We start from the raw sequence: 24,140 nt of genomic DNA on the forward strand, positions 1-24,140 counted from the left end.
TATATATATATATATATATATATATATATATATATATATATATATATCCAGGTCTGAAATGCCTATGTATATATGTTTGCGCTTGTGATTGTGAGAAAATTTTTTCTTTGTGCATGTGTTCGTATGGCCTAGAAGGTTAGACTTAGTGTAGCTTGAATACCGTAAACGAAAGTATCATCGAGGCATTCATATTATTTCAGTATTTTTTTTTTTTTTACTTGAAGGTATAATGGCTTGTGGAAAATATATGACAAAGTTGGTGGGAGGTACCGGAGAGAGATCTGGAAAATGGTAATCAGTAGCGATCGAGAGGGTGCACGTTTTCCATGGCATTGCAAGCAATGCTTTTTAGTTCACGGTTCTGTCGCAGCAGTGGAGTGGCAGACGAGGGTGCGGTGAGGTACGTTTTATATTACGATTTATTATTTTTGGAGAAATAAAATCCCAGGCGGTTTTCTTGCTTAACTCATTTAGAGCCAAATGAAACAATAGCTTCAAGCTTTTGAGTTAAAATGCTCTTGAAGGCTTCTTTCTTTTGTTTTACTTCTACTTTGTTTTGCAAGATAGAAAACTATTGCAGGCAGTTTCCCCTTCAATTATTATTATTATTATTATTATTATTATTATTATTATTATTATTATTATTATCTCCGTAAGAGGTAGTGCTGTCAGAGCACCACACGCACACACAGTATATATATATATATTATATATACATACATATATATATATATATATATATATATATATATATATATATATATATATATATATATATATATATATATATAAATATATATATATGAATTTTTAATGATACATGCTTATCTATTTAACACTCGAAAAAGATTATGCCTCAAATATAATTTATCATCGAATTCACCAAACAAGGAAATCATAATTGTCAGTGCATCTGCCCTGGTCGGGATTCGAACCCGGGCTTTTCCCACCTAAGGGAAATTATTATTGAGAAGTGCATTTGCTCCCTGGCTACGATTATACCTGATAAGTCTATCTGCCCCAGCTAGAATTCGAGTCCTGGCAGGGACAGATACACTCATCAGTTAAAATTCCCTGGCAGAAGTTATTCCCAAGGTACAGTGAATCCTATATTAAATTATATTTGTGGCTTAATATGTGGGACATATATACATACATACATACATACATACATACATATTATAACATATATTATTACACACATATATATATATATATATATATATATATGTGTGTGTGTGTGTGTGTGTTGTGTGTGTGTTGTGTGTGTGTACATACATGTATATAGATATAGATATTGATATAGATATATTTCCCAGTTTCATACAAAAAGAACCGTAATAAGTTACAGGAAGCCTAAGTTGGTCGTATAACTGTAACAAAACACGATGTCTTGAACTTCATGATACAACTGGTGGCAGAGCCATCTACAAAACAAAGTCATTATGAACTAAATAGGCCTTGAGGTCATGATAACATTCTTTGTGTGTATGTGTGCATTTTTTCACTTGGGGTTCGGGTTAGAGAGAGAGAGAGAGAGAGAGAGAGAGAGAGAGAGAGAGAGAGAGAGAGAGAGAGAGAGAGTAAAGTGAAGCCTCAATAGGCGTCAAAAGGCCAAGGAGTCAGTGGCCCATATCCATACAACTTTCTAGTTCCAACAGTAAGGTCGACAATTGTAGGCCAACAGTAACCGAGAAAGGTCATTCACCTTTGTTGGGTGCTCAGAGGTCATTGATAAGCTATTCATAAGCCGGAAGACTTTTAATCCAACCTTATGAAGGTGAATAACAAAAGAAAGCCTAGTCCAAACCGGAAAAATAAAACTTTTCCAAATGATAGAACACCCAGAACGGCCGGAGGAGAACTTGAAACCCAAATGACGTCCCAAAGATTCTGGAGCAGAATTAAACTTAACAACACTCTACTCTTGTCCCAAATTTCTTGATACGAGCGTGAGCTGAATATCTGAATTTCACTAACATTCACACAAGAATACTAGACAGAGCGCTGAAGAGGAGTTCCTTTGAATACTTCAAACAGTAGGCCCCAAAAAGTTTTATCAGTTAGTCAGAAGCCCCTGCTATCAACGGAAACGCCTTAAAACAATAGGAAGTAAGTAAGTCAGGAAGCCTCATTTCCCAGAGAAATAAGTAAGGAAGCCCCAGTATCCAAGGACATCTGGCAGGAAGCCTCAGTTTGCAGGGAAATAGTCAGGAAGAATAAATTTCCGGGGAAATAAGTCAGGAAGCCTCAATTTCCATGGAAATATGTCAGGAAGCCTCAATTTCCAGGAAAATAAGTCAGGAAGCCTCAATTCCCAGGGAAATAAGTCAGGAAGCTTCAATTTCCTGGGAAATAGACCAGTAAGCCTACAATTACAGGGAAATAAGCCTGGAAGCCTCCATTTCCAGACAGAATGTGAGGACGAAACTCATATTACAAAAAAAAAAAAAAACAGAATAATCAATATAGGTGCCCAGGACAGGAGGATGTAAAGTGGAGAAAACTGCACCCTGAGGGACTCCAATCAAATTCTTTAGTCACAGAAACGCCAACAGCACCAGAAGTTCTTTCAAAATAATGAGCTACTCACAATTCAAAATACTAAAGCGTAATGATAAAATGTACCATTATGCTGATATCACATTTTCGAATCAGCCAAGGCCATGACCACTGTGGGGGTGGGGGGTGAATATCCACGTAGAAAGTTAAAATAATGAAGTTCAGAAAACGTAATGGACAGTAGGCTTACACTGTTAACTCGGTTTTTTATTAGTCAACTGTACAGTGTTACTCCATATAGCTACGTTATAAAAATTATGCAATGAACCAGTTAAAATCGTCCCTCATAAATACCCTGCATAGCCCTGAAATCAGCCTATATCTTCCTCCAAGAATACAATTGTACGTAACTAGAATATAGGTATTGAAATGTTTTTAACGAAGTTATACCAGCTAAAAACCATAATTTTCGACTGCCTTACACGAAAGAAAATGGGAATTTTATGGTTAACTTCCATATCTATAAATATGCTCCTATGCGACTGGTCCATGAACCGGAGGAGTGTGTAGGTAAGTACCACGATCTACAAGAAGGCTTTTGGTTAATTTCGCATATACAAAAAAAGGTTATTTTTCGGAAGAATCCAGTCACCACCAACATTATAATTTATATTTTTCATGGGTAAAACATCAAAACAAAAATTTTCTTCTCAATACATAAATTAATCAAATTACCAATTATAAGGTAAGACAATACCAGCCCCACCACCTCCTCCATAGCTAATACGGCAAAATTGCAACCAGTAAACACCCCTAGGGTACGTTAGGTCGGTATTTTCAGGTTCTTCTTGTGCCCTATCATTTCCTAGCCATTTTTGCATGAAAAACCCAAAATGGTTTTTATACAAAAATGGCTGGCTGGGGTCTAACGAAAAATTACCAAAAAAAAAAAGTAACACATTCCTGTGTCAAATGAAATTACTCGAAAAATCAAATGTTACCATTTGGTAATACCAATACAATAAGCAGATTAGCCTACGTGGTTTAAGGGCTGTCAGTCTTGCCGATGGGTTTCTCAATGAAATCGTGTTTTCATTAGTTCCCGATCGAATTTCCCTAAAATCTCCCGTAGAAAACATTAACCTACTTCAAGATACAACTCCCCAAGGTGACTCTGCATTATGGATGCTGAAAGTTCAGACGAGTTAATGCCTTTCTCTGAAGTACTGGCCGTTTGGTAACACAAAGGTGAACTTGATTGATAGGTGGATAGCGCAGCAAATGGACATACCCGGTATTAAAGGAGGAGTGCGTACAGTCTAAACGCATCAAGCCATTCACCTGTGCCATGTACGTACACAGGGCCTTTACTGACCAGCATGAACACACGAGGTCCTCGTATCCAAATTCTAGTAAGAATTGGTCCTTATCATCGAGTAGAACGCAGCCAAGTCCTACCCAGAACTGCAGTCAAGGTCAAAGAACAGACTTGCACCACGAGAAAACTGGAATGGTTTAACACCATAAATGCAGAAAAGATCTGGACAGCCAGCAATAGCAACGACACAATCACTACAATTTACCATCGATTAGATATAGTACGCCGTACAGACATGGAAAAAAGAAAGGCTTTAAAAACAACTGGAAGTGGGAGTTCCGCACTACAACTTCAAAAATATAAAGTTGAGGATCTATTGTAAATTTAAACAATGAAATCTCATCGATGTGTAAGGACAGGTAAAAAAAAAATAACCATAAGGAAGAAATCAGAGCCAAATTATAAATACAATCAATATTATATCAAAGTATTTCGACTCGATGCACACAACACACACACATATACATAATCTATCTATCTATCTATCTATCTATCTCTGGCACCATCCCCTGTTCTTTATTTACATTATTTGTGTGTTCAAATATAAGGGCACTGAACAACAAACTGTAAAACCTGAAGGACCCAACAGAGGCTCTTATATTTATATCCCAAAAGTTCAAAAAATCACAAAACGTGATAATATACTTTCTTACTGAGTTACAACATGGCGAGAAACCGATTCTTCGAAAAACTGTGAACTTGCAAAGTCCCAATTCAGTCCCAAACCGCGTTTAACAGGCCAGTCCTTCACAGTTCGTGAGTTTATGTGGGTCAAGCAAGGTCGAGATGAAGGTCAGTCAGTGATAACTGTTCTTATATCTTCCCTGCTGAATTCTACTGGTCAATATCAGTAATTTCAAATTTAGAGCAGCACAATAAAAAAAACTTTCCTAGGCTTGCAGCATAATAAACTGTTACACTGATGGTTATAATGATATCATCATTCTGAACCACTGTTCTATTCAATTACTGCTAGGTCTAACGGTATACACAAGTATGAACTAAGTGCCGATAAAAAAAATAAAGCTCGATTACTGACAACGATGAAGACGCTAGGCCATCGACAAGCTAGTGGTCTCGCTCACAACGACCGGTTTCAAAGATTTTGAAAAAAGAGACAACATTATTTGAATATTTTTACGCTAGCTGGGGTACTGCCCTAGGCTATATACTCGATTCGGCCTCCATGGTTAAAGATGTTTCTTCTACGTTGGATTAGGCTATTTATGGATTAACAAGTGGAAGCCAAGACCGGGCCACGTGCTCGGACGATGCTAAACTAGCCTACACATTCGGTAGTCATCAGAGTTTCCCAGTTATTTTCATACCAATGAATATTATTTTTCAAAACAAAATGGCGTTCATAATAATAATGCTAAAGAGATGGTACTAAGGAGAGTTTAGCTACCTTACCTTAATGTTTCTTCATCCACTGGACACAGGTACAATCACGAGCACACGCTGAAGATGGTTACCGCACCTGTAATGATATTACTGATATCATTATCATTACAAGCAAGCTGCAACTCTTGCTGGAAAGGCAGAAAACTACAAGCCCAAGGGACTCAAAAGGGAAAGCAGCCCAGGACACTGAGATGTAAAGAATAAACTATGTGAGAAATAACAAAGAAAAATAAATCTGATAATTAATAACAAATAAGACAAATAAAAAAGTAACATACAGTCCTTCACTACTTCCGGCCTTCCTAGATCCATTTCAAGTCCCATCTCTCCATATACATAATGCATTCTATCAAGCAAGCCTTGCAACTCCCGAGGGGTTTTGCTGATCAAAGCAGCACCACCTGCACATTCTAAGACTTAACTTTTCATCACCACTCCTGTCTAAAACCCCTCTTCCATCTCTGACCACCTATTGCATTGTAATATCTATGAGAAACGCAAACGAAGAGAGTGACAAAACATTTCCTTGTAGCACCCCACTATGTACGGTAAATTCATTTGACAAGACCCTATCAACATTAACTTTGCATCCACTGCATTCCTGGATAATTTTTTGTAGTTTTACATATTTACCAGGAACAACATCGTGACGCAACACCTACGAGGTATAATATTGGCCTGTGCTGCTGTCAAATGACGATCGATTACATACATACAGTACACATATAAATATACATACAACATAGGGTAGTTTTCACAAACAGGCGATGGCTTGCAAGAAAACAAGATAATGGTCAGTGTCACATTCATACTTTAACAGATGAAGTGAGGATGAATTTATATGCACAACACTTCAGTGACATCAATAGCTTCATGAAACCGCGCAATCACTCGTACGCAGCCCTGGAATTTCCCTACAGATGCTGCAACATTCACCCCTGCGCACACTGGTCTCCTTGATTTTACGTCCTCCGTTCTAAATCAAATGACCTTTTCTGCTCATCTGTGCTTTACTTCCCTGTTTCTAGCTGGCAAAGACAAAATTTCTCCTCGTGCATGAAACTGAATGAGCCTCAGCTCTGGAAACTGAGGCAGAGCTCAGTAACCACCACATATAGGCCTACGCATTCACACTGAAATGAGACCTAACAAGCCATCAAGAATACATAAAAAACAAAATATCAGGGGCACTATTTTATTGCACATGAAATGGTAATTCATCAGCTGTTGTGAATTATTAATCTAGCCTTATGCCACAGAGGGCTTTTGTTCCTGGAGCCGATCATAAGATAAACTGGAACTACTCAAACTTACCGGTAAATCAGGTTCATTTGCAAACATTTCTCAAATTTTATCAGACAGGTTGGTATTCATAACTGACAAAACATTTCATAAATGACATGGTAAGTATGATTCCTTGTCATTACTGTTGAGGTTAACAATAAGGAAAAATCTTTAGAAATTACAATCGCTTTCCGATGTCAAGAAAATCACAGCTTGTTTTCTTACACCACAGAACTAACCAGTCACCTATAGCTGGGCTACAGTAGAGCCCGCTGGTTAAGACACACAAAACATTAACTCCTTAATTTTCACCGGTGTTGGGCCTATTTTTGTGTGGCTGGAACGAACCGTCTTATCCGGTGAAGTGACACCTATTTCATTCCCAGCTAATCCGTGTTTATCATTATTTGTAACAACTTCGATCTCTCTCTCTCTCTCTCTCTCTCTCTCTATAAACTTGGCCCCATGACTCATTTATTAAGCACTTTATATCCTGCAAAAGGGCAACAATAACTGTAATTTATCTACAGGCCAATCTTCTTGTTGATAAAGCTAGACTAGGCCTAATGAAACGGAAAGGAATACAGAATTTCGGCCTAAGGCCAAGCGCTGGCGTATGAGGCCATTCACCGCTGAAACGGAAAATGACAGTAAGAAAATTTGACAGTTGAAACAGGAGGAAGACCTCGCAATTGCACTAGGAAACAATTTTTAGGGAGGGTGGAAAGTCAGATGGAAGAAAGAGAATATGAACGGAGGTACAGTAAAAGAAATGAGAAAGGCTGCAGCTAGGGGCGCTGCAAAGAACCTTAAGTAATGCCTACAGTGCACCACGTGAGGTGCACTGACGGCATCCGCCTACGGGGAGACTAGGCCTAATGCTAGCTGGGCCCTTGCTCCTAAAGCACCATGTAACGAACCTAACTACTAAATGAAATTATATTAATAACATGAAGGTCTTGGGCTCTGGCTATCGTAGCAAGATGACCTTACGTACAAATGTGGGCTCATATGTGTAATTCAAGTTAGCAAGCAAGAAATACTTTAACATCTCATCATGTCAGTGCTTCCACTTTATGATAAAATACCATAACTTTGGGTAATTAGGCCTTAATTGGGGTAAATCTTACGATAGAGAAAAAAATATGTGAACTCTAAAGTAAACCAGGGTCATCTAGTAGATTTTCTTCCCTTCTTACTGCCTTAACCTCCCAGTATTATGTTTATTATTACTATTTCTTTCTATTTTTACTTTCACACACATCATCACGTTGCCTCCACAGTCCACTCATACCCTAGTGCCCCCGATGGTGGCTAGATGGCAGACGCCGATAAGTCCGTTACCCTCAGTATTATGTTAACATATGAGCATATTTAATGTTATGATGAGTGTGGCAGATGTGGCTACATGTAAAATATGAGCAAAAATTACCTAGAAAATGTTTAGTATCCAGTCAGTATTTCTGTATGCGGCTTATTTCGTTTTATTTTTTCTATTTTTTTGCAGATTGCCATGTTAATTTCTCCCTTTAATGTTCGTTTCGTTTTTTATAATAATCGTGCAAATAATTTTTCACTATCAACCATGATGGTTAAATTTCACAGCATTTCCTATGAGCTTGTGTAATTTATGAATTAATTAAAAGCGATTTGTAAACACACACACACACACACATTATATTATATATATATATATATATATATATATATATATATATATATATATATATATATATATATATATATATATATATATATATATATATATATATCACGTAAACACCTGTATGAAAGTTGACGAGTCCGTGATCCTTGAAAACTCTGATACGCCGTTTGCCCCATCCGATAACAAGTGATCCTTTCCAATTTAACATCTAGTATGTTGAACTAATAAGATGTTTCAGCCAAAATATCCTACCTCCATTCCAAGATGTTCAGTTTCGAATGTGATTATCACTTGGATCCTGCCGGAAATATGTAAAATCCGTTGTGAAACGTCAATCAAACCTCACAAGAACTTCACTACTCAGAGTATCTGTTGAAACTGTTTGATGAAACGGAACTTCCTATTGGACGTTGGAGTATTAAGAGACCAATTGGAGGCCACGAAACAAAGTAAGTGTTTATTTTTAGTTTTTTTCATAATTGAATTAAACTTTCTCATCCGAAAATATAATTAATCACTATATTTTGTCATAAGGACTAAAGTACAGTACAACAAATCGTTCTTGCACTGTATCTTGGAGTTGTTAGAGGTAAGTTCTCATAGGCCTAAAGCCTTAGCTGATCGTAGAGTGGTTGTCCATGTTGTGTTTGTTATTAAATGGTTTATATTCATTATTGCGATTTCGTTATTTTTTTTATGCGGATCATTGGCATTTTAGGCGCTTTATCTTCCTTTATACATGGCTTCAGTGTTTCAAAATGATTGCAAAAAAAAAGGCCTAGGCCTATGTAACTGAGCCTATAGGCCCTCTGCCATCCAACCTTCTTAGGCCTAGTCTAAATAGCTGCAGCGCGTTGACTTGAATAAGTATAAGCTGCATCTTTTGAACCTAATTGGATGTATAGCGTAGATAATCATAGGGTAAATCTAAAAAGCTCCGTACTGACTATTACCTTGGAAATTTATTTTTCTTATACTGTACTTTTAGTGTTGCTGATGCAGGAGGTGTTGTTGTTTATTGTCGGTTGGTTATGAACCTCATATCTGGGAAACATGGTTTTGTGTGCAGGAAAACTGTGGGAAAAAGACCGGACTGCCACGTTGTTGTTATGGAATGGTTCTGCACATGTGCAAGTCATTAGGGAGCCATATGTTTAAGAAGGGATTGGTTAAGGAAGCTTATTATGAAAGGAACTATACTAACCTTATGTACCCTAACCTAACCTGACCTAGTAGGCCGCGTTACTTAGCCGGGAGGCAGAGTCCCCGGACCCCCTGGCGAAGGAAACGCCACTTTTTACCAAAAGCTCCTTTATAACACTGCGCATGTGCAATAGCACTCCAGGATGGTACTGGCACTGCGAGGTTAATTACAGGTTAATTACATTTGACGGACAAAAAGTAACGGTAAATTCTTGATACGCAACTAAAATACTTTGGGAAAATCAATTTCCAAAATAATACCACATGCAGGGCTATTGCTTAGTTCTACCAAACACAGTACACAATCCACACCAATAGAATTTTGTCATGGCCTAAAAACCAAGATTCTCACCATCAGGCAACACTTAGACATGAGGCACACAAGACTGGCATCGGGTTAAACAACACAAACAGCCCATGCTATTACCTTCCGACCACCCTCCAACTCACAGGCAAATAAATACACCACACAGACACTTTACAAATATCTTCAATTCTATAACCACCCACAAACAGCACACAAAACAAAAAGCACATCCATACTCACCTCACCAGACAAGTACTTAATAACCTTCCCAACAACAAAATACTCTGCACCCCCCCCCACCCAACATAAGCAGCACAGAAACACAGCTCAAGATTGGAGAGAGGGGACCGCTGTGGTCATCACCAATCACTAAACACCTACAAACACCGCAGATAGACAACACCCAAACAGACATATGTCCACTCTGCCAAGTTAGTCCCCACACAATTACACATCTCTTAGTAGTGCCCTAACTTGGCAGGTCAGACAACAACACAACATCCACACTACCACACAGTTATGGTCAGATCCAGTAAGCGTGGTGTATTACTTTTGCAGGCTTCCCTGGCATAACAGAGGGGAAAAATAACAATAACAAAACCAAACACAGCTATGATATTTTAGTAAACTGTGAAACTTTGTCTGATATGTTTAGCCCAGCAGACAGTTGTAAAGTGATATATTTAACAGAATTAGGTAAAGTGCTAAGTTTCATGCCTGGTATCATTATGACTGCACATTTTGGTTATGAAGACAAGTTAGGTATTAAATGTTAATGTAGGTTGTAGATTCGCTTCCCCGCATATAAAGGATGCCTCCTAACCTACTTGAAAGATCTTAGGCTAACTTACTGAACCTAGCCTAGGAATGGGTCCTTCCAGGCTGATTAGATAACTCACTTTTAGCTTACCCAGTTGGATGTAAGTCTTGGAGATGCACCCTAAACTAACTTTCGTAGCCTGCCTTAAGCAAGGAGTGTAGGATGTCAGGCCCCGAGGATATAGTCTTAAAATTCAGGCCTTTTTGGGCACCCCTGCAATATGGCCAGATTGCAGTCAGTTGTGCAAATGTGGCCATTTTCCATGCATAGTGATCAATTGTTTACCATTAGGCTGCATTTTTCTCAGTTTGAAGGAAAAGTCCATTTGACCCCCAAAAATATTTAAGGCTATAGCCTTACAGTATAGGCCATTTTTAGGCACCCCTGAATTATTGCTGAATTTAAATGAATTTTGCAATTGTGGCCATTTTCCATGCATAGTGATCAGTAGCTTACCACCAGGCTGCCTTTTTCTCAGTTTGAAGGATAAGTCCATTTTCCTCCAAAAAACACCCAAGGCTATATTCTGGGAACCCCTGTGATGTGGCTGAATTGCAATCAGTTGTGCAAATGTGGCCATTTTCCATGCATAGTGATCAATTGCTCTCCAGTAGACTGCATTTTAGGCACCCCTGCATTATTGCCGAATTGCAATGAATTGTGCGTGTGGCCATTATCCATGCATAGTGATCAGTTTCTTGCCATTAGACTGCATGTTTCTCAGTTTGAAGGGAAAGTCTGTTTAACCCCAAAAAACATCCAAGGCCATTCGGGCCATTTTTGGGCACCCCTGCTATATGGCCGAATTACAGTCAATAGTGCAAATGTGGCCATTTCCCTTGCATTAGGCTGCATTTTTCTCAGTTTGAAGGGAAAGTCTGTTTGACCCTGAAAAAACACCAACTGTATATAGCCTTACAATTCATGCCATTTTTGGGCACCATTGCAATATGGCCAAATTGCAGTCAATAGTTCAAATAATGCAATTTAACCTGCATAGTGATCAATTGCTTGCCATTCAGCTGCATTTTTCTTAGTTTGAAGAATAAGTCCGTTTGACCTCCAAAAAACACCCAAGGTTATTGCTTACAATATGGGCCATTTTTGTGCACTCCTGCAGTATGGTTGAATTGCAGTCAGTTGTGCAGATGTGGCCATTTTCCATGTATAGTGATCAATTGCCATTGGGTGCATTTTTCTCAGTTTGAATGAAAAGTCTTTTTGACCCCCAAAACCACCTAAGGTATACCCTTACCATTCTGGACATTTTTGGCCACCCGTGCAATATGGCTGAATTGCACTCAGTTGTGCAAATTTGGCCATTTTCCATGTACAGTATAGTGATTGTTTGTCATTGGCTACATTTTTCTCATTTTGAAGGAAAAGTCTGTTTGACCTGCAAAAAACTCAAAAGGCCATTCGGGCCATTTTTGGGGACCCCTGCTATATGGCTGAATTGCAGTCAGTTGTGCAAATGCAGCCATTTTCCATGCATAGTGATCAATTGCTTCCTATTAGGTTGCACTTTTCTCAGTTTGAAGGAAAATTCCGTTTGACCCCCCAGAAAACACCTAATGCCATTCAGGCCATTTTTGGGCACCCCTGCAATATGGCCGAATTACAAATTGCAAATGTGGCTATTTTTCATGCATAGTGATCAATTGCTTGCCAATGGCTGCATTTTCTCAGTTTGAAGGAAAAGTCCATTGGACCTCCAAAAAAACACCGAAGGCCATTCGGGCCATTTTCAGGCACCCTTGCAATATGGCCAAATGGCAGTCAGTTGTGCAAATGTGGCTGTTTTCCATGCATAGTGATCAATTGCTTCCCATTAGGCTGCACTTTTTGCAGTTTGAAGGAAAAGTCTGTTCAACTCCCAAAAAACACCCAATTCTAGACATTTTTTGGCACCCTTCTAATATGGCTGAATTGCAGTCAGTTGTGCAAATATGGCCATTTTCCATTATGGTGATTAATTTTTTGCCATTGGCTGCATTTTCCTCATTTTAAAGGAAAAGTCCGTTTGACCCCCAAAACATACCCAAGGCCATTAGGTCAATTTTTGGGGACCCCTGCCATATGGCTGAATTGCAATCAGTTTTGCAAATGTGGCTATTTGCTATGCATGGTCATCAATTCCTTGCCATTAGGCTGCATTTTTCTCAGTTTGAAGGAAAAGTCCGCTTGATCCCCAAAAAACACCCAAGGTCATTTGGGCCATTTTTGGGCCTTGCAATATGGCCGAATTGCCATCAGTTGTGCAAATGTGGCCATTTTTCATACATAGTGATCAGTTGCATCCCATAATGCTGCACTTTCTCAGTTTGAAGGAAAAGTATGTTTAACCCCCCAAAAAACACCCAAGGTTTACAATTCAGGCCATTTCTGGGCACCCTTGCTATATTGCCAAATTGCAGTCATTTGTGCAAATGTGGCCATTTTCTATGCATAGCGATCAGTTGCTTGCCATTGGCTGCATTCTTCTCTGTTTGAAGGAAGTCATTTAACCCTCAAAAAACACCTAAGGCCATTCAAGTGACTATTTTTTGCCACTGGTTTGAAGGAAAAGCCCATTTGCTATAACTGAATTCAGGCCATTTTTGCAGTCAATTGCCAAATTGCAGATGTGGCCATTTTCCATGCAGAGTGTTTGCTGTTGGCTCATTTTTTTCCATTTGCCACTGTCTTTATTTTCTCAGTTTGAAGGAAAAGTCCATTTGACCCCCAAGAATTTTTACACCCAAGGCCATTCAGGCTATTTTTGGGCACCCCTGCAGTATAGCCAAATTGCAGTTAATTGTGCAAATATGGCCATTTTCATGCAGTGATCAATTGTCATTTGCATTTTCTCTTTTGAAAAGCTGCATTTTTCCATTTTAGTTTAAAGGAAAAGTCCGTTTGACCAGTTTAAAAACACAAGGTTATATGGGCCATTCAATGGGCTAGTTTTGTGGCTATTTTCCATGCATAGTGATCAATTGCTAAATTGCAATCAATTGTTTGCAAGTCCATTTGGCCATTTTCCATACATAATGATCAATTGCTTCCCATTGATGTTGCTGCACATTTTTTCTCAGTTTGAAGGAAAAGTCTGTTTTAGATAGAGTGGTTTGCTGCAGTGGTAGGTTTCTACATATTTACAACAGTGATAAAACAGCAACATTTACTACTTGGACCATCACTGGATGGTCTCTTGTTTGTCAATTTTTCATAAGTTGTATTTTGACCGAGATATTTCACATTCACAATTGATCCCTGATCCGCAAGCCAGATTTGCTGAACAGCTGCACCAATGTGCAGTAAATGTGCCTCACTGTAGAATTTCTTAGTTCCAGGGCCCCTTTATTCCTCACACCTTTGGATGTGGAGCAGTCTCCCTGAGGATGTTGTGCACTTTTAACCTCAAAAGTTCAAGCAAAGGTGCAGTGCATTGTTACCCTAAAACTGTTTTCCTTTTAGAACAGAACAGAACACAGAATTTAGGCCAAAGGCCACACGCTGGGACCTATGAGGTCATTCAGCTCTGAAATGGAAACTGACACTTGAAAGGTTTGGAAGGTGTAACAGGAGGAAAACCTTGCAGTTGCACTATGAAACAGTTGCTAGGAGAGGGTGGAGAGTAAGATGGAAGAAAGAGCATATGAACGGAGGTACAGGAAAAGGAATGAAAGGAGTTGCAGCTAGGGGCCGAAGGGACTCTGCAAAGAACCTTAAGTAATGCCTACAGGCAGTGGTGCACTGACGGCGCTACCCCCCTTACGGGGGTTTTCCTTGTTATTGTAAAGATTTACTTGCATTTCTATTTATTTTTTTTATTTATTTTATTTATTATTTATTAATTTGATTAATTTTTTATTTTCTAAAAACCAATCCCTTCTGTGTTTCCTGGTAATTTCTGTTACTTTCAAATGAACAACATATTCTTTGAAAGCTTCAATTTCAAGTAAGTGGCCCATGGGCTTGTTCCATTTTTGAATAATAATAATAATTCTAGTAAGTCTGACAACCTTTGGAATACTTTTACTACCCTTGTTGGGTGCTTTGGAGCCTAGGTAAGTAGATGACAAGATGAGAGCCCTTATGTTTTTTAACTTGCTTGGAAAATGAGCTGTGCACATTTAAGGTTACCATAAGTGATGCATTTGTATAAAAGTCAATGTTAGTTGAAAAAAATTGCAAGTAAATTTATTTGAATTGTATTACTGTGGCAGCTGGTCAGGTCATAACTGGCCCTAATGAGGACATTCCCCTTTTATCTCTTCACTTATGATGACAAGTTTGAGTCATTCTCAATCCCCTTCCTTGGAGATTTTGTTGGTAATGCCCCAGACGAATTACTTTTATGTCCTGTCAGAGTACTGCATAGGTATCTTAAAAATGACTCAACATCTCAGACCTGAATGTTGAAGACTTTTTGTTAGTACAGGCCAGAATGAGAAAGAAGTGTCCAAGAACACCATCTCTTTTTGGCCACATGAAGTGATTATACAAGCAGCATGCAGTACCTCTTCACATACAGATGCCAATATAGTACAGTGCATGCAAGAGCTCACAATGTTAGGGGCTTTGACCCCTCCGTTGCTTTCAGAAAGAACTTGTCGATGCATAGGATACTGAGGGTTGCTCTAGGGCTTTTCCAAATGACCTTCACATCCTTATCTGTGGAATGTTGTCCCTAGGTCTTTGGACACTTTTTCCTTGGGTCCGGTGGTGGCTGCTCAGCAAGTTGTGTAGCTCATCCAGTGCCCCTAGCAGGACAGTTTGTATGTCACCAAAGATGTTGGTTATGAAAGTGAGAGTGAAAGAGATGATTGGCCTTCTTCCTTTCTTTTTCTGTTCCTCCTCTTCTGGCGGGCAGCAGAGAGATTTGAACCATCATTTGCAGAAACTTGTTAGCTACAGGTAAGTGAACACCCATTCTATTTGTCGCATTTGATTGTTCCTACACAGTAAAAATTCCTTAGCAGAAGCAAGTCCCTTCCTCTCTCTTACAAGGGGAGAGAGGAACTGACAACAGAACAAGGTTGGTAGCTAACATGAGTTTTGTCTCCAACAATTACAGGTTCTATTCCTTCTTCCAGAACACAGTAGACAGGAATTCCCGTTGTCTCTTAGCCCAGATGTCTGGCTGTTGAGTATCCCTTCACTTAACAGATCAGAGGCATATGACTCCTTCCTATGCCAAACTTCCAGTCGGTTCTAAAGCTTACTTTATCCTCCCACCAAAAGTAAGTCTCCCCTTGTGTTAAGACCAAGGATTTGCTCTGTACAGTATATGAACAAATGACAAATTTTAAATCTATTTGTATTTTTCATAACTAACAAGCCTGAAGTCTTAATGTATATGACCCACCTCAAGCCGCCACTCATACAGTTACCTGGGCTGGAAGAAACAAGCATCACAGCATCTGCTAGGGGTAAACGAGGCCAGGCTCCGCCCACCTCTTTCCCCGTTGGCTATCTGTTGCCACCAAAAACTTGTGCTACTAATAACCAGACTCCAGCTAGGTGCTGAGAAAATCCCCTTATGTTAAGACCTCAGGTTTGTTAGTTATGAAAAATACAAATTGATTTAAAATTTGTCATTTCATAAGCTGTAGCATTGTGGGATAATAACAACAGTCTGAAAGTTGTAAGTTTCAACCAAACATAATTTTTTTTCAGCCCAGTGGGTAAGGGAAGAGGAAATTACATTTACAAACTATGACCTTACTAACAAGGGTCCTGTCCAATTTCATGCCGCATATTATTCTCATTGACTCATTTCCTTATCATGATCGCTCACAAAGCCAACTGTCTCGGCATCATGATTGAAATTAACTACATAACAAGAAGTCTTCCATCAGTAGCTACTCTGGTATATGTAAACTGCTGGGTTTTGTGTTTAAAAATAGTTTTTGACTACAAATGATTTCTTTAACAAACATTCATGAGTACTGTATACTGTACATGAATTACCATCCTTCCATTCCCACTGAACTCTTAACAAGTCAAGACAAAACAGGAATGACTTGTACACCAGGTGCTCAGTGATCCCCTGGTGTGTAAATGGCCAATAGGGGAGTGTTCAGTCTGTGTGGTTTGTGTTCAGAGCTGCTGGACTGGAATATTATGCATAATGTAACCCGATGGGTTGGTATTAAAAAGATATATTTTTTGTCAAAAATTTGTTTAAAGTTTTTGTATTGTTAAATTTTGTGGGGGATTAATTCAGTCATGCAGTTGAGCAGTCACTTGAGCCAAGATTGATTGCTGAGAAAGAAAAAAAATACATCATTTTGAAAAAGGAATATAGAAAACACTATATATGAACACACCATTTTAGAAAAATACATCATTTTGAAAAAGGAATATAGAAAACACTATATATGAACACACCATTTTATTGATATGTCCTTCCAAAGATCTAAAGTATAAATCCCTACACCCAAGGCAGTTCTGACTTATGATGCACATCACATTGTTAGAACTCTCGAGGGGTAGGCTACATTGCTATTATACAAGCCTGAAAATCCTTGTGGTATGTGTAAAACATTGTTCCACTTGAATTAAAATATCACAATATAATATAGACTGTATAGTTTTTAATGTGCATTAATATACACTACATGATGTTGTGTTTACAGAGCAATGAATGTTACTGCATAACTTGCACCAAGTCTGATGAATTTCATTTTTTCACATACATGTCAGCTATAAAGGTAATTATATGAAGATAAACTTTAAATGGTTTAAGAAATGGCAACAATCAGATGTCATTCTTTATTCTCCATTATGGAAAATGCTGTCCTTATGGAGAAAGATAAAGCTGTAGTTCGTTTACATATCCATTTTTATTAGAGGCAGTAAGGATTTTAAAATGGCCAAAGATGGAAATGCCTCCATTTACTGTATTTGGTAGGTATTGACATTATATAAATCCTAAAACTTTCAAGTCCCTATTTAAGGCTCGTGTTGAATAAAGTGACATAGTACAGCATGTTTAGAGAGCTACTAGATTTTTGCCGAAATGCTTTTCTAGAATATGGTTTACAGTTGAAGGGTACTTGAAACTGATACACACAGTAAGAAAAATGTCTTGAATTTCACCATAGTAAAGATTTGTAAGTATATGAATTACAGTATTTAAAGTATGGTTAAAGTTAATTCTTACCCACCCTTTTGATTTCGTTTTGAGTTTTTTTTTTTTTTTTTTTTTTTACATAAATTTGGTCAAAGTATGTTGAATTTTTTACATTGTGTATTACCCAAGGAATTTAAATTGCATGTGAGGAGCATAAACCTGCTCATTGCTTAACAGAAGACCCTGTACCAAATACATAAAAATACTGTAAATTTGGCAAAAATAATTAGCTTCCTTAATCATATGTGATGTTATAAATGGAAGCTAGGACAAAATTCATCAACTTGTTTTTCAAGGCTTTATTGTTAAAAAATTGGCTCAGGTAATTTTTTTTTTTTTTTCATTGGTATGATAAGTCAGTAATCATAGTTAATCAAGATAAATCACTTTTGAATTATGATTGTTCCTGAGACCAGATAAACCATATCACATTCTATTTGTTACAAATTTGAGATGCTTAATTTTCTTTTGCCTCTTTTTGGAAAAGATTAGTATATTAACTTTTATCTCAAGGGAATAGTATAAATATCACATTCCATTCTCAGCTGATGCAAATGAAATATAAACTTTTTATAAACAAGGAAAGTACTGATGGCAGGTACTTGATTTATGATAATGAAAAATACATATTCAGTCAGTGTAAAGTGCGTCCTGTTCTAGTAGTCTTTAATTCATGAAGTTACAACAGCCACATCATGAAATATATTTAAGTGAAAATTATTTAAGTGTATTTACAGCTGATCTATAGTCATATACTGTATACTGTAGTTACCATAAAAATGTGCTTATATTGCAAATAAAAGTGACACTGATGACTAAACCTTAAATAGTCCCAGTGTTCTCCTTGAAAAATGTACAATTTTTGAAAGGAATGTTTGTTCTGTTTGTCTGGATGTCACTTGATTGATTGATTGATTGATTATGAAATTTAGGTCTTGAAGACCATTATTCATTTTATAAATATGTTTTGCCTGTAGTCATCTTGAGGCTTTGACAAATTTCCTAACAGTTTTTGGGGAAATAGTTAATCTCTGTAATTTTTGGATCAATATGGTAGGCATTTTTTGCTGTTAAAAGTGTGTGTACTAATTCCTGTATAGTGAATGTGGTACATGACCATCCGGGAGACTTTTATTATGAATTCTCTTGGGCATAATTTTATAGATGAATTAGCGTAGTACTTCAAACCAGTTGTTTAAGATTTTTTTTTTTTTTTTTTGAGTACAGTATTGGAGAAGAAATTTCAGCTTTATAAGGCCACATTAAGAAAGCAACTTAGTTGGTCTTGCAGTAAGTGATATCTTCAGAATAGTTTACAAGTCATCTGCCCAAGGTTATTTATTAGCATTTAAGGTAAACTTGAGTTGACATCTTGGATACAGCAAAAGTTCAAGTAATGTTTGAGAACTAGAAATTTAGTGAGCAATGCAATCATAGTTAACAGTATACAGTATTGTACACTAATTATAGCACAAATATAATCTCATATGTGCTGTATTTCAAAATGTCAAACTTAGTTTTGAATTTGGATTACATGTGAATTTAGTAGAGATTTAGTATTCTAAAGGATATATATTTGTTTGTCTTGAACAATTTTAGGTTTATGGATCAAATAGGTACAGCACTGCATATCAAGTTATTTTCTCACTTCAAGATAACTTTTTTGTCAGATATGACTACAGTGCTATATACTGTACTATGATACTGTAGTTGTAAACTGCATGTCTTTAAAGGGTATATTTAGTTTGTTTTTTGATGGTCAGTGTACCATATATCTTGGCTTATAGGGTTTACTGGCTCTTGTGTTTTACTGTCTTTCTTACAGGTGTCATGTGTGCTGTATTTTATTGAACATTATTGGAATAGCTGTGTAGTATTACAAATTTTTTATTTAAGTTCTGCTTTCATAACAACATTAAAAATCTACTGTACCAAAGGACAAAATAAACATTGTCATTCATGAGCCTAGCCAGGAATGCAGTTGTTAGGAAACCTGTGATGTGACTGAATCATCCTTTAGTGATCTGTTGCCCTGAACAACTTGGTCCGCTTGCTCTTTCAGTCATTGATAGCATTAGTGTTTGTATCATTTGCTTTTGTGGTATTTCTCCCTGAATTTGAAGAGTTTCCATTTGTTCGTGAACTGTAAAAGCTGTTGTGGGTTCTTTTAATTTAAATTTAATCAAGTATTTCTTGTGAGTTCTTTTCATTTAAATTTTATCAAAGTATTGTATTGGCATTGGCAGTTGCCCTACCATTGCTTGGGAGAGACCATCTTCTGGAGTTACCTCTTTTGTTAGGTTAGCTAGAACCTTTTATATAGCTAGTCAGTGCATTCCAAGCAGTATCTTTGTTACTTAATAGCTTTCCAGTGCATTTATTAAATTTCTATTCTACAGAGTATTGAGATTATCAACTTTATGAATGTTTAACTTTGGGGGGGGGGGGGCTTCACACAAAATACAAGCAATGTATCAGTAGTTTGGTCTTTGTGTTGGACCTTTAGTTGGTGGTTTTTGTGTTGTGTGGCCTTGCCTTTTACTGGAGACTCAAGACCAATGATATTTATACTTGAGTCTTCTTTGGGTTGTCCTGACCTCAAGTACATCACCTGCTCCACATATTTAATGAGGAAAAGTTCCCTCTGGACTGACAGTATGGGCATCAGTCGCATATTAGGTCTCAGGATGTTGCAGTCTGGTTTGGATACCAGGCTACCAGTCGATTTGCTTTGTTATTATTATGTCCAGTGTACTGTACGCCAAGATAACCAGCATCCAAATATCCATTAATATTACTTATTGACCCTCAGAAGCTAATGATACTCTTAACATTAATAACTATTCATTTTATGGGACCAATGAAAGCGTAGCATTCCAAGTAAAATTGTTGGCTTGAATTTCTAAATAACAAGAACAGAATGGATATATTTTTTATGGACCACTAAAAATGCATCATGTAGTGTGTCATGGCAGTAATTTAGGCACGAAGAAGTTTAATTTATAGTAGAAAATCATAGTAATATCAGCTTCATGTTTGGTATGCTATTAATGTTGATACATAGGAATAAAAATCTTTATTCTTCTTTTCACTACAGCACACACAAAAAAATCACCTTAGCAATCACAGGCAATTGTACAAAAAAAATCTAATGTAAAGAGGCATTAAGATTTCTGGTTACAGTATTTTGCCAATGACTTTTACAATTTAATTTTTATGCCAGTACGTACAAGTAACATTAACCAGAATAACTTCAGATTCATGAGGAGAAAAGTTCTCTTAAATGTACCTTTGTGCCTGCATTTGTAATTGGCTTTCAACAGTAATACTGTATATACTGTACTGATATGCATGGGAAATGGTGCTGCTTTATATACCTACAACTGAAAAGGCACTTTGAGCTATACAAAATATTAATGATAGTATCATTTTAAGGTAATATTTTTCACAGTATTTTTGAAGTTTTATTTGGAAAATTTCCAACAATGGCCCACTCATATTTGAATGGCATATGCAAGATAGGGAAATGGCTTATGGAGAATTTTAAAGGCATGCTATATCTAAAATAGAGGAAAATCTTTTTATTAAGGTGCACATATTTCCTCCCATAATGTAGGTTGCAAAATAATACTGAATGCCATGTGCTATATAGCCATTAACTTCTAGAGTAATGTGTTGCATTTATGTTAACCAATGTTACACATACGGAAATATGGTTTTAAGTTTATTGTAAGCATTTAACTTCTTGCAACATTACTAAATGTTTTGAGAGTAGAAACATATAGCATTGTACATTTTCACATAGGCCTGTCTGTTTATTACAAAGTAAATTTGTTAAGAAATCAATAAAGCCTGGCCTTTTTGTGTATAGGGTTAGTATTGATTTCAGATATGGAATGTTGGTCAAGACTTATTTAAGTTTCATGGATTTTCATGTATGCTATCTTTTGCACGATCTCAGCACCATAAAATTAGTATCTATTTGTATACTGTTAGCCAGGGTAAGAATCATTATAATTCTCATTACCATATTTGATCATTATTCTTCAAGTATTTGAGGACTCAGTTTTAAGAGTACACTTATATTTATAACACAAAGCAATAAAAGTACATTTCAGAGAACCCTGTGGACAGTTCTTGAGAACATAAAATTTCATATATCTTTATTCAGCCAATGTGCAAGGTTACTCTGCATATACCTCTCATGATTTTATGAGAATTTATACAGTACCATATATGATTAATGCCCAGTATTTAATATTCATCATATTACAGTACTACTGCACTGTATATGATTAATGCACAGTATTTAACATTTATCTTATCTTCATTATGTCATCAGTTGCGTATTTGGAGTCCAGAGCTTCTACAGGACTTTGAAAATGAAAATCAATTTCATGAAGAATTGTACTTCCGACATCCTTAAATGATCCCGTAGCATTTCAGTTTTTTTTTTTTTAATAAGCCATTATTCCTTTTGTAGATATCAGTCTTGTAATTATACAAAATTAAATAGGACCACATGACTACAAACCTATGTAACAAAATTAAATATTTAACATTTTACCAAACTAATCTACTGCTACTTCTAAAGTATTACATGTGGTAGGCACTGATTTCTTTTTATGTGATAAACAAAAATGAAAAAGCCAGTAACAAAATACACGCACATTAATGAGGTTTGGACGTGTACTTACATACAGAATAACAATGTTCAAATTACAATATCTACACAATGTACAATAATTTACACATGCATTAGCCTAAACATTTACAACACTTATTGTAAAAATTCTGAAGTATAGTACACAGTACAAGATAATACCTATTACTGTAGCACCAGCACAAATACCAGTGTCTATCAAAAAGTACAAATTTGAAATATGTTACAGAATCAACAATTAAAGGAAATCTGTATTCACTGGTAAGGATCATCAAACAGTTCGAGTTCCATTTAAAATAAGTATAGACTCAGAGCTGTAGTATTCATATAGATAGCAAAATACCGAAAATTCACAGCAATATAGCAGATATGCTTTCAAGAATATAAGAACATCTAAAGAACATATCGGTTTCATGTTTCATTGGTGTTTGCTAATTCCCACTTTCAAGTAAAATTTTTCTTTTAAACTGCACTTTTTCTACCTTTTTATGACCTTTATAAAACCAGTACAGTAACTGCAAATTTTGAGTATAATAATTATGCAGAAGCAATATACTGTATAGGGAAATACTATTCAGAAAGGGCATCCGAAGTGGGATAATGCACTAGGAAGTATGTGTACCTTTTTTTTTAATATTTTCTTGATAGAATGTTTTAGATAGTTCTGCAATTTTAACTCCACATATTTCAAGGATCTTACTACACTTGCTTAGGGATTGGTACACTGTATTTTGGAGTGCTTTTAGCTAGTACAGTATACCCATTTAGTTGAGTTATTGTGTACCAGTGACTCTTGCAGTTTTCTTTCCTACTTACATTTTACAAAATTGAAAAACAACCTGCCATCCTTTGTGATTAAAGATAATTAACAATTTGAACTCCACAATTTGGTTACACAACAGATAAAATATAGTCACATTTACAAAATGAATATCACACATCAGACAGCCTTTTACTGCTTATTGCTCTACAATAATTATTTCCAATTATAGTAAAGAATGTGTGTTCTTGAGAACTGCATACAGTACAGGTAAACTCAATGGTCCTTGACAAAGCCCAAAATTGCACCAAAGTGCAATGCTATGGCCTATGTGTTTTACAGTAATGATTCAATACTGTTATCAAAATGAAATTTGCAGCTGCAATAAAGTATTACATTTATTTATTTTACAGGCTTTCAGTGTCGCTTCTGGGCAGCTGCAGCTACTGCTGCTGCAAGCTTTGCATGTTCTTGTGCAACTTCCATTTTCTTCTGTTCACTTCCTGCAGCCACATAAGAAAACACACACAATACTGCATAACAAATCTGATCAGCCTGTGGATGAAAAGGTAAGAGTTAGATATCTGTTGTAGCAATTTAGTAAAATCCTAATATAGTACAGTACAAGTTTAATTTTTTCAAAATTTATAGGTGAATGTAGTATAAAATATATAACTTTGTGTTAGTGTTAGTGTAAGTGAATAACTCATGAATAAGAACTCTGGTAATATTGGTGGAACTTGTAACCCTTCAGTTTAAGATATGCAGGTAATGATGAATCAATACTTGCAAGAATTTGAATTGTGGCACTCCAGTGGAGGTTGTCTCTGTGCACTGAGAATTGATGATATTCTGAATCTTGCCTTTTTATGCATAATTTTTATTCAAGTAATTTTTAGCATCATACACAATTACATGTTGTTATCCTCAAGTTGTGTATCTTTTTTTCTTAACTGATAGTTTGATGTACGTTATTCCAGGTTTTTATTTGGGCTGCTAACTTACTGAGGCTTTAAGCAGCAACTTTGGT

General features: G+C 36.7%; 2 protein-coding genes and 1 long non-coding RNA gene across 28 annotated transcripts in view; 1 reads left to right on the forward strand and 2 right to left on the reverse strand.

Moving 5' to 3' along the window:
- The window catches only part of Pglym78 (phosphoglyceromutase 78), a 150,922-nt gene extending 142,310 nt beyond the window's left edge, over window positions 1–8,612 (reverse strand). Inside the window, exons 1-2 of the mRNA XM_067103570.1 lie at window positions 8,487–8,612; window positions 5,294–5,360 (exon numbers count right to left, since the gene is read on the reverse strand). The gene's annotated coding sequence lies outside the window, so the exon portion shown is untranslated. The remainder of the gene's footprint in view (window positions 1–5,293; window positions 5,361–8,486) is intronic.
- The window catches only part of LOC136838508 (uncharacterized), a 67,285-nt gene continuing 51,567 nt past the window's right edge, over window positions 8,423–24,140 (forward strand). Inside the window, exons 1-2 of the long non-coding RNA XR_010853013.1 lie at window positions 8,423–8,683; window positions 23,524–23,679. This is a non-coding gene — a long non-coding RNA (uncharacterized lncRNA). The remainder of the gene's footprint in view (window positions 8,684–23,523; window positions 23,680–24,140) is intronic.
- The window catches only part of Rab3-GEF (Rab3 GDP-GTP exchange factor), a 265,506-nt gene continuing 262,114 nt past the window's right edge, over window positions 20,749–24,140 (reverse strand). For all 26 annotated transcript variants that reach the window (XM_067103545.1, XM_067103541.1, XM_067103536.1 and 23 more), the window contains one exon: window positions 20,749–23,665. In XM_067103545.1, the coding sequence (XP_066959646.1) occupies window positions 23,528–23,665 (138 nt within the window). In that variant the 3' untranslated portion in view covers window positions 20,749–23,527. The remainder of the gene's footprint in view (window positions 23,666–24,140) is intronic.

Source organism: Macrobrachium rosenbergii, chromosome 5 (genome assembly GCF_040412425.1).
Source record: "Macrobrachium rosenbergii isolate ZJJX-2024 chromosome 5, ASM4041242v1, whole genome shotgun sequence".
Classification (NCBI taxonomy): Eukaryota; Metazoa; Arthropoda; class Malacostraca; order Decapoda; family Palaemonidae; genus Macrobrachium; species Macrobrachium rosenbergii.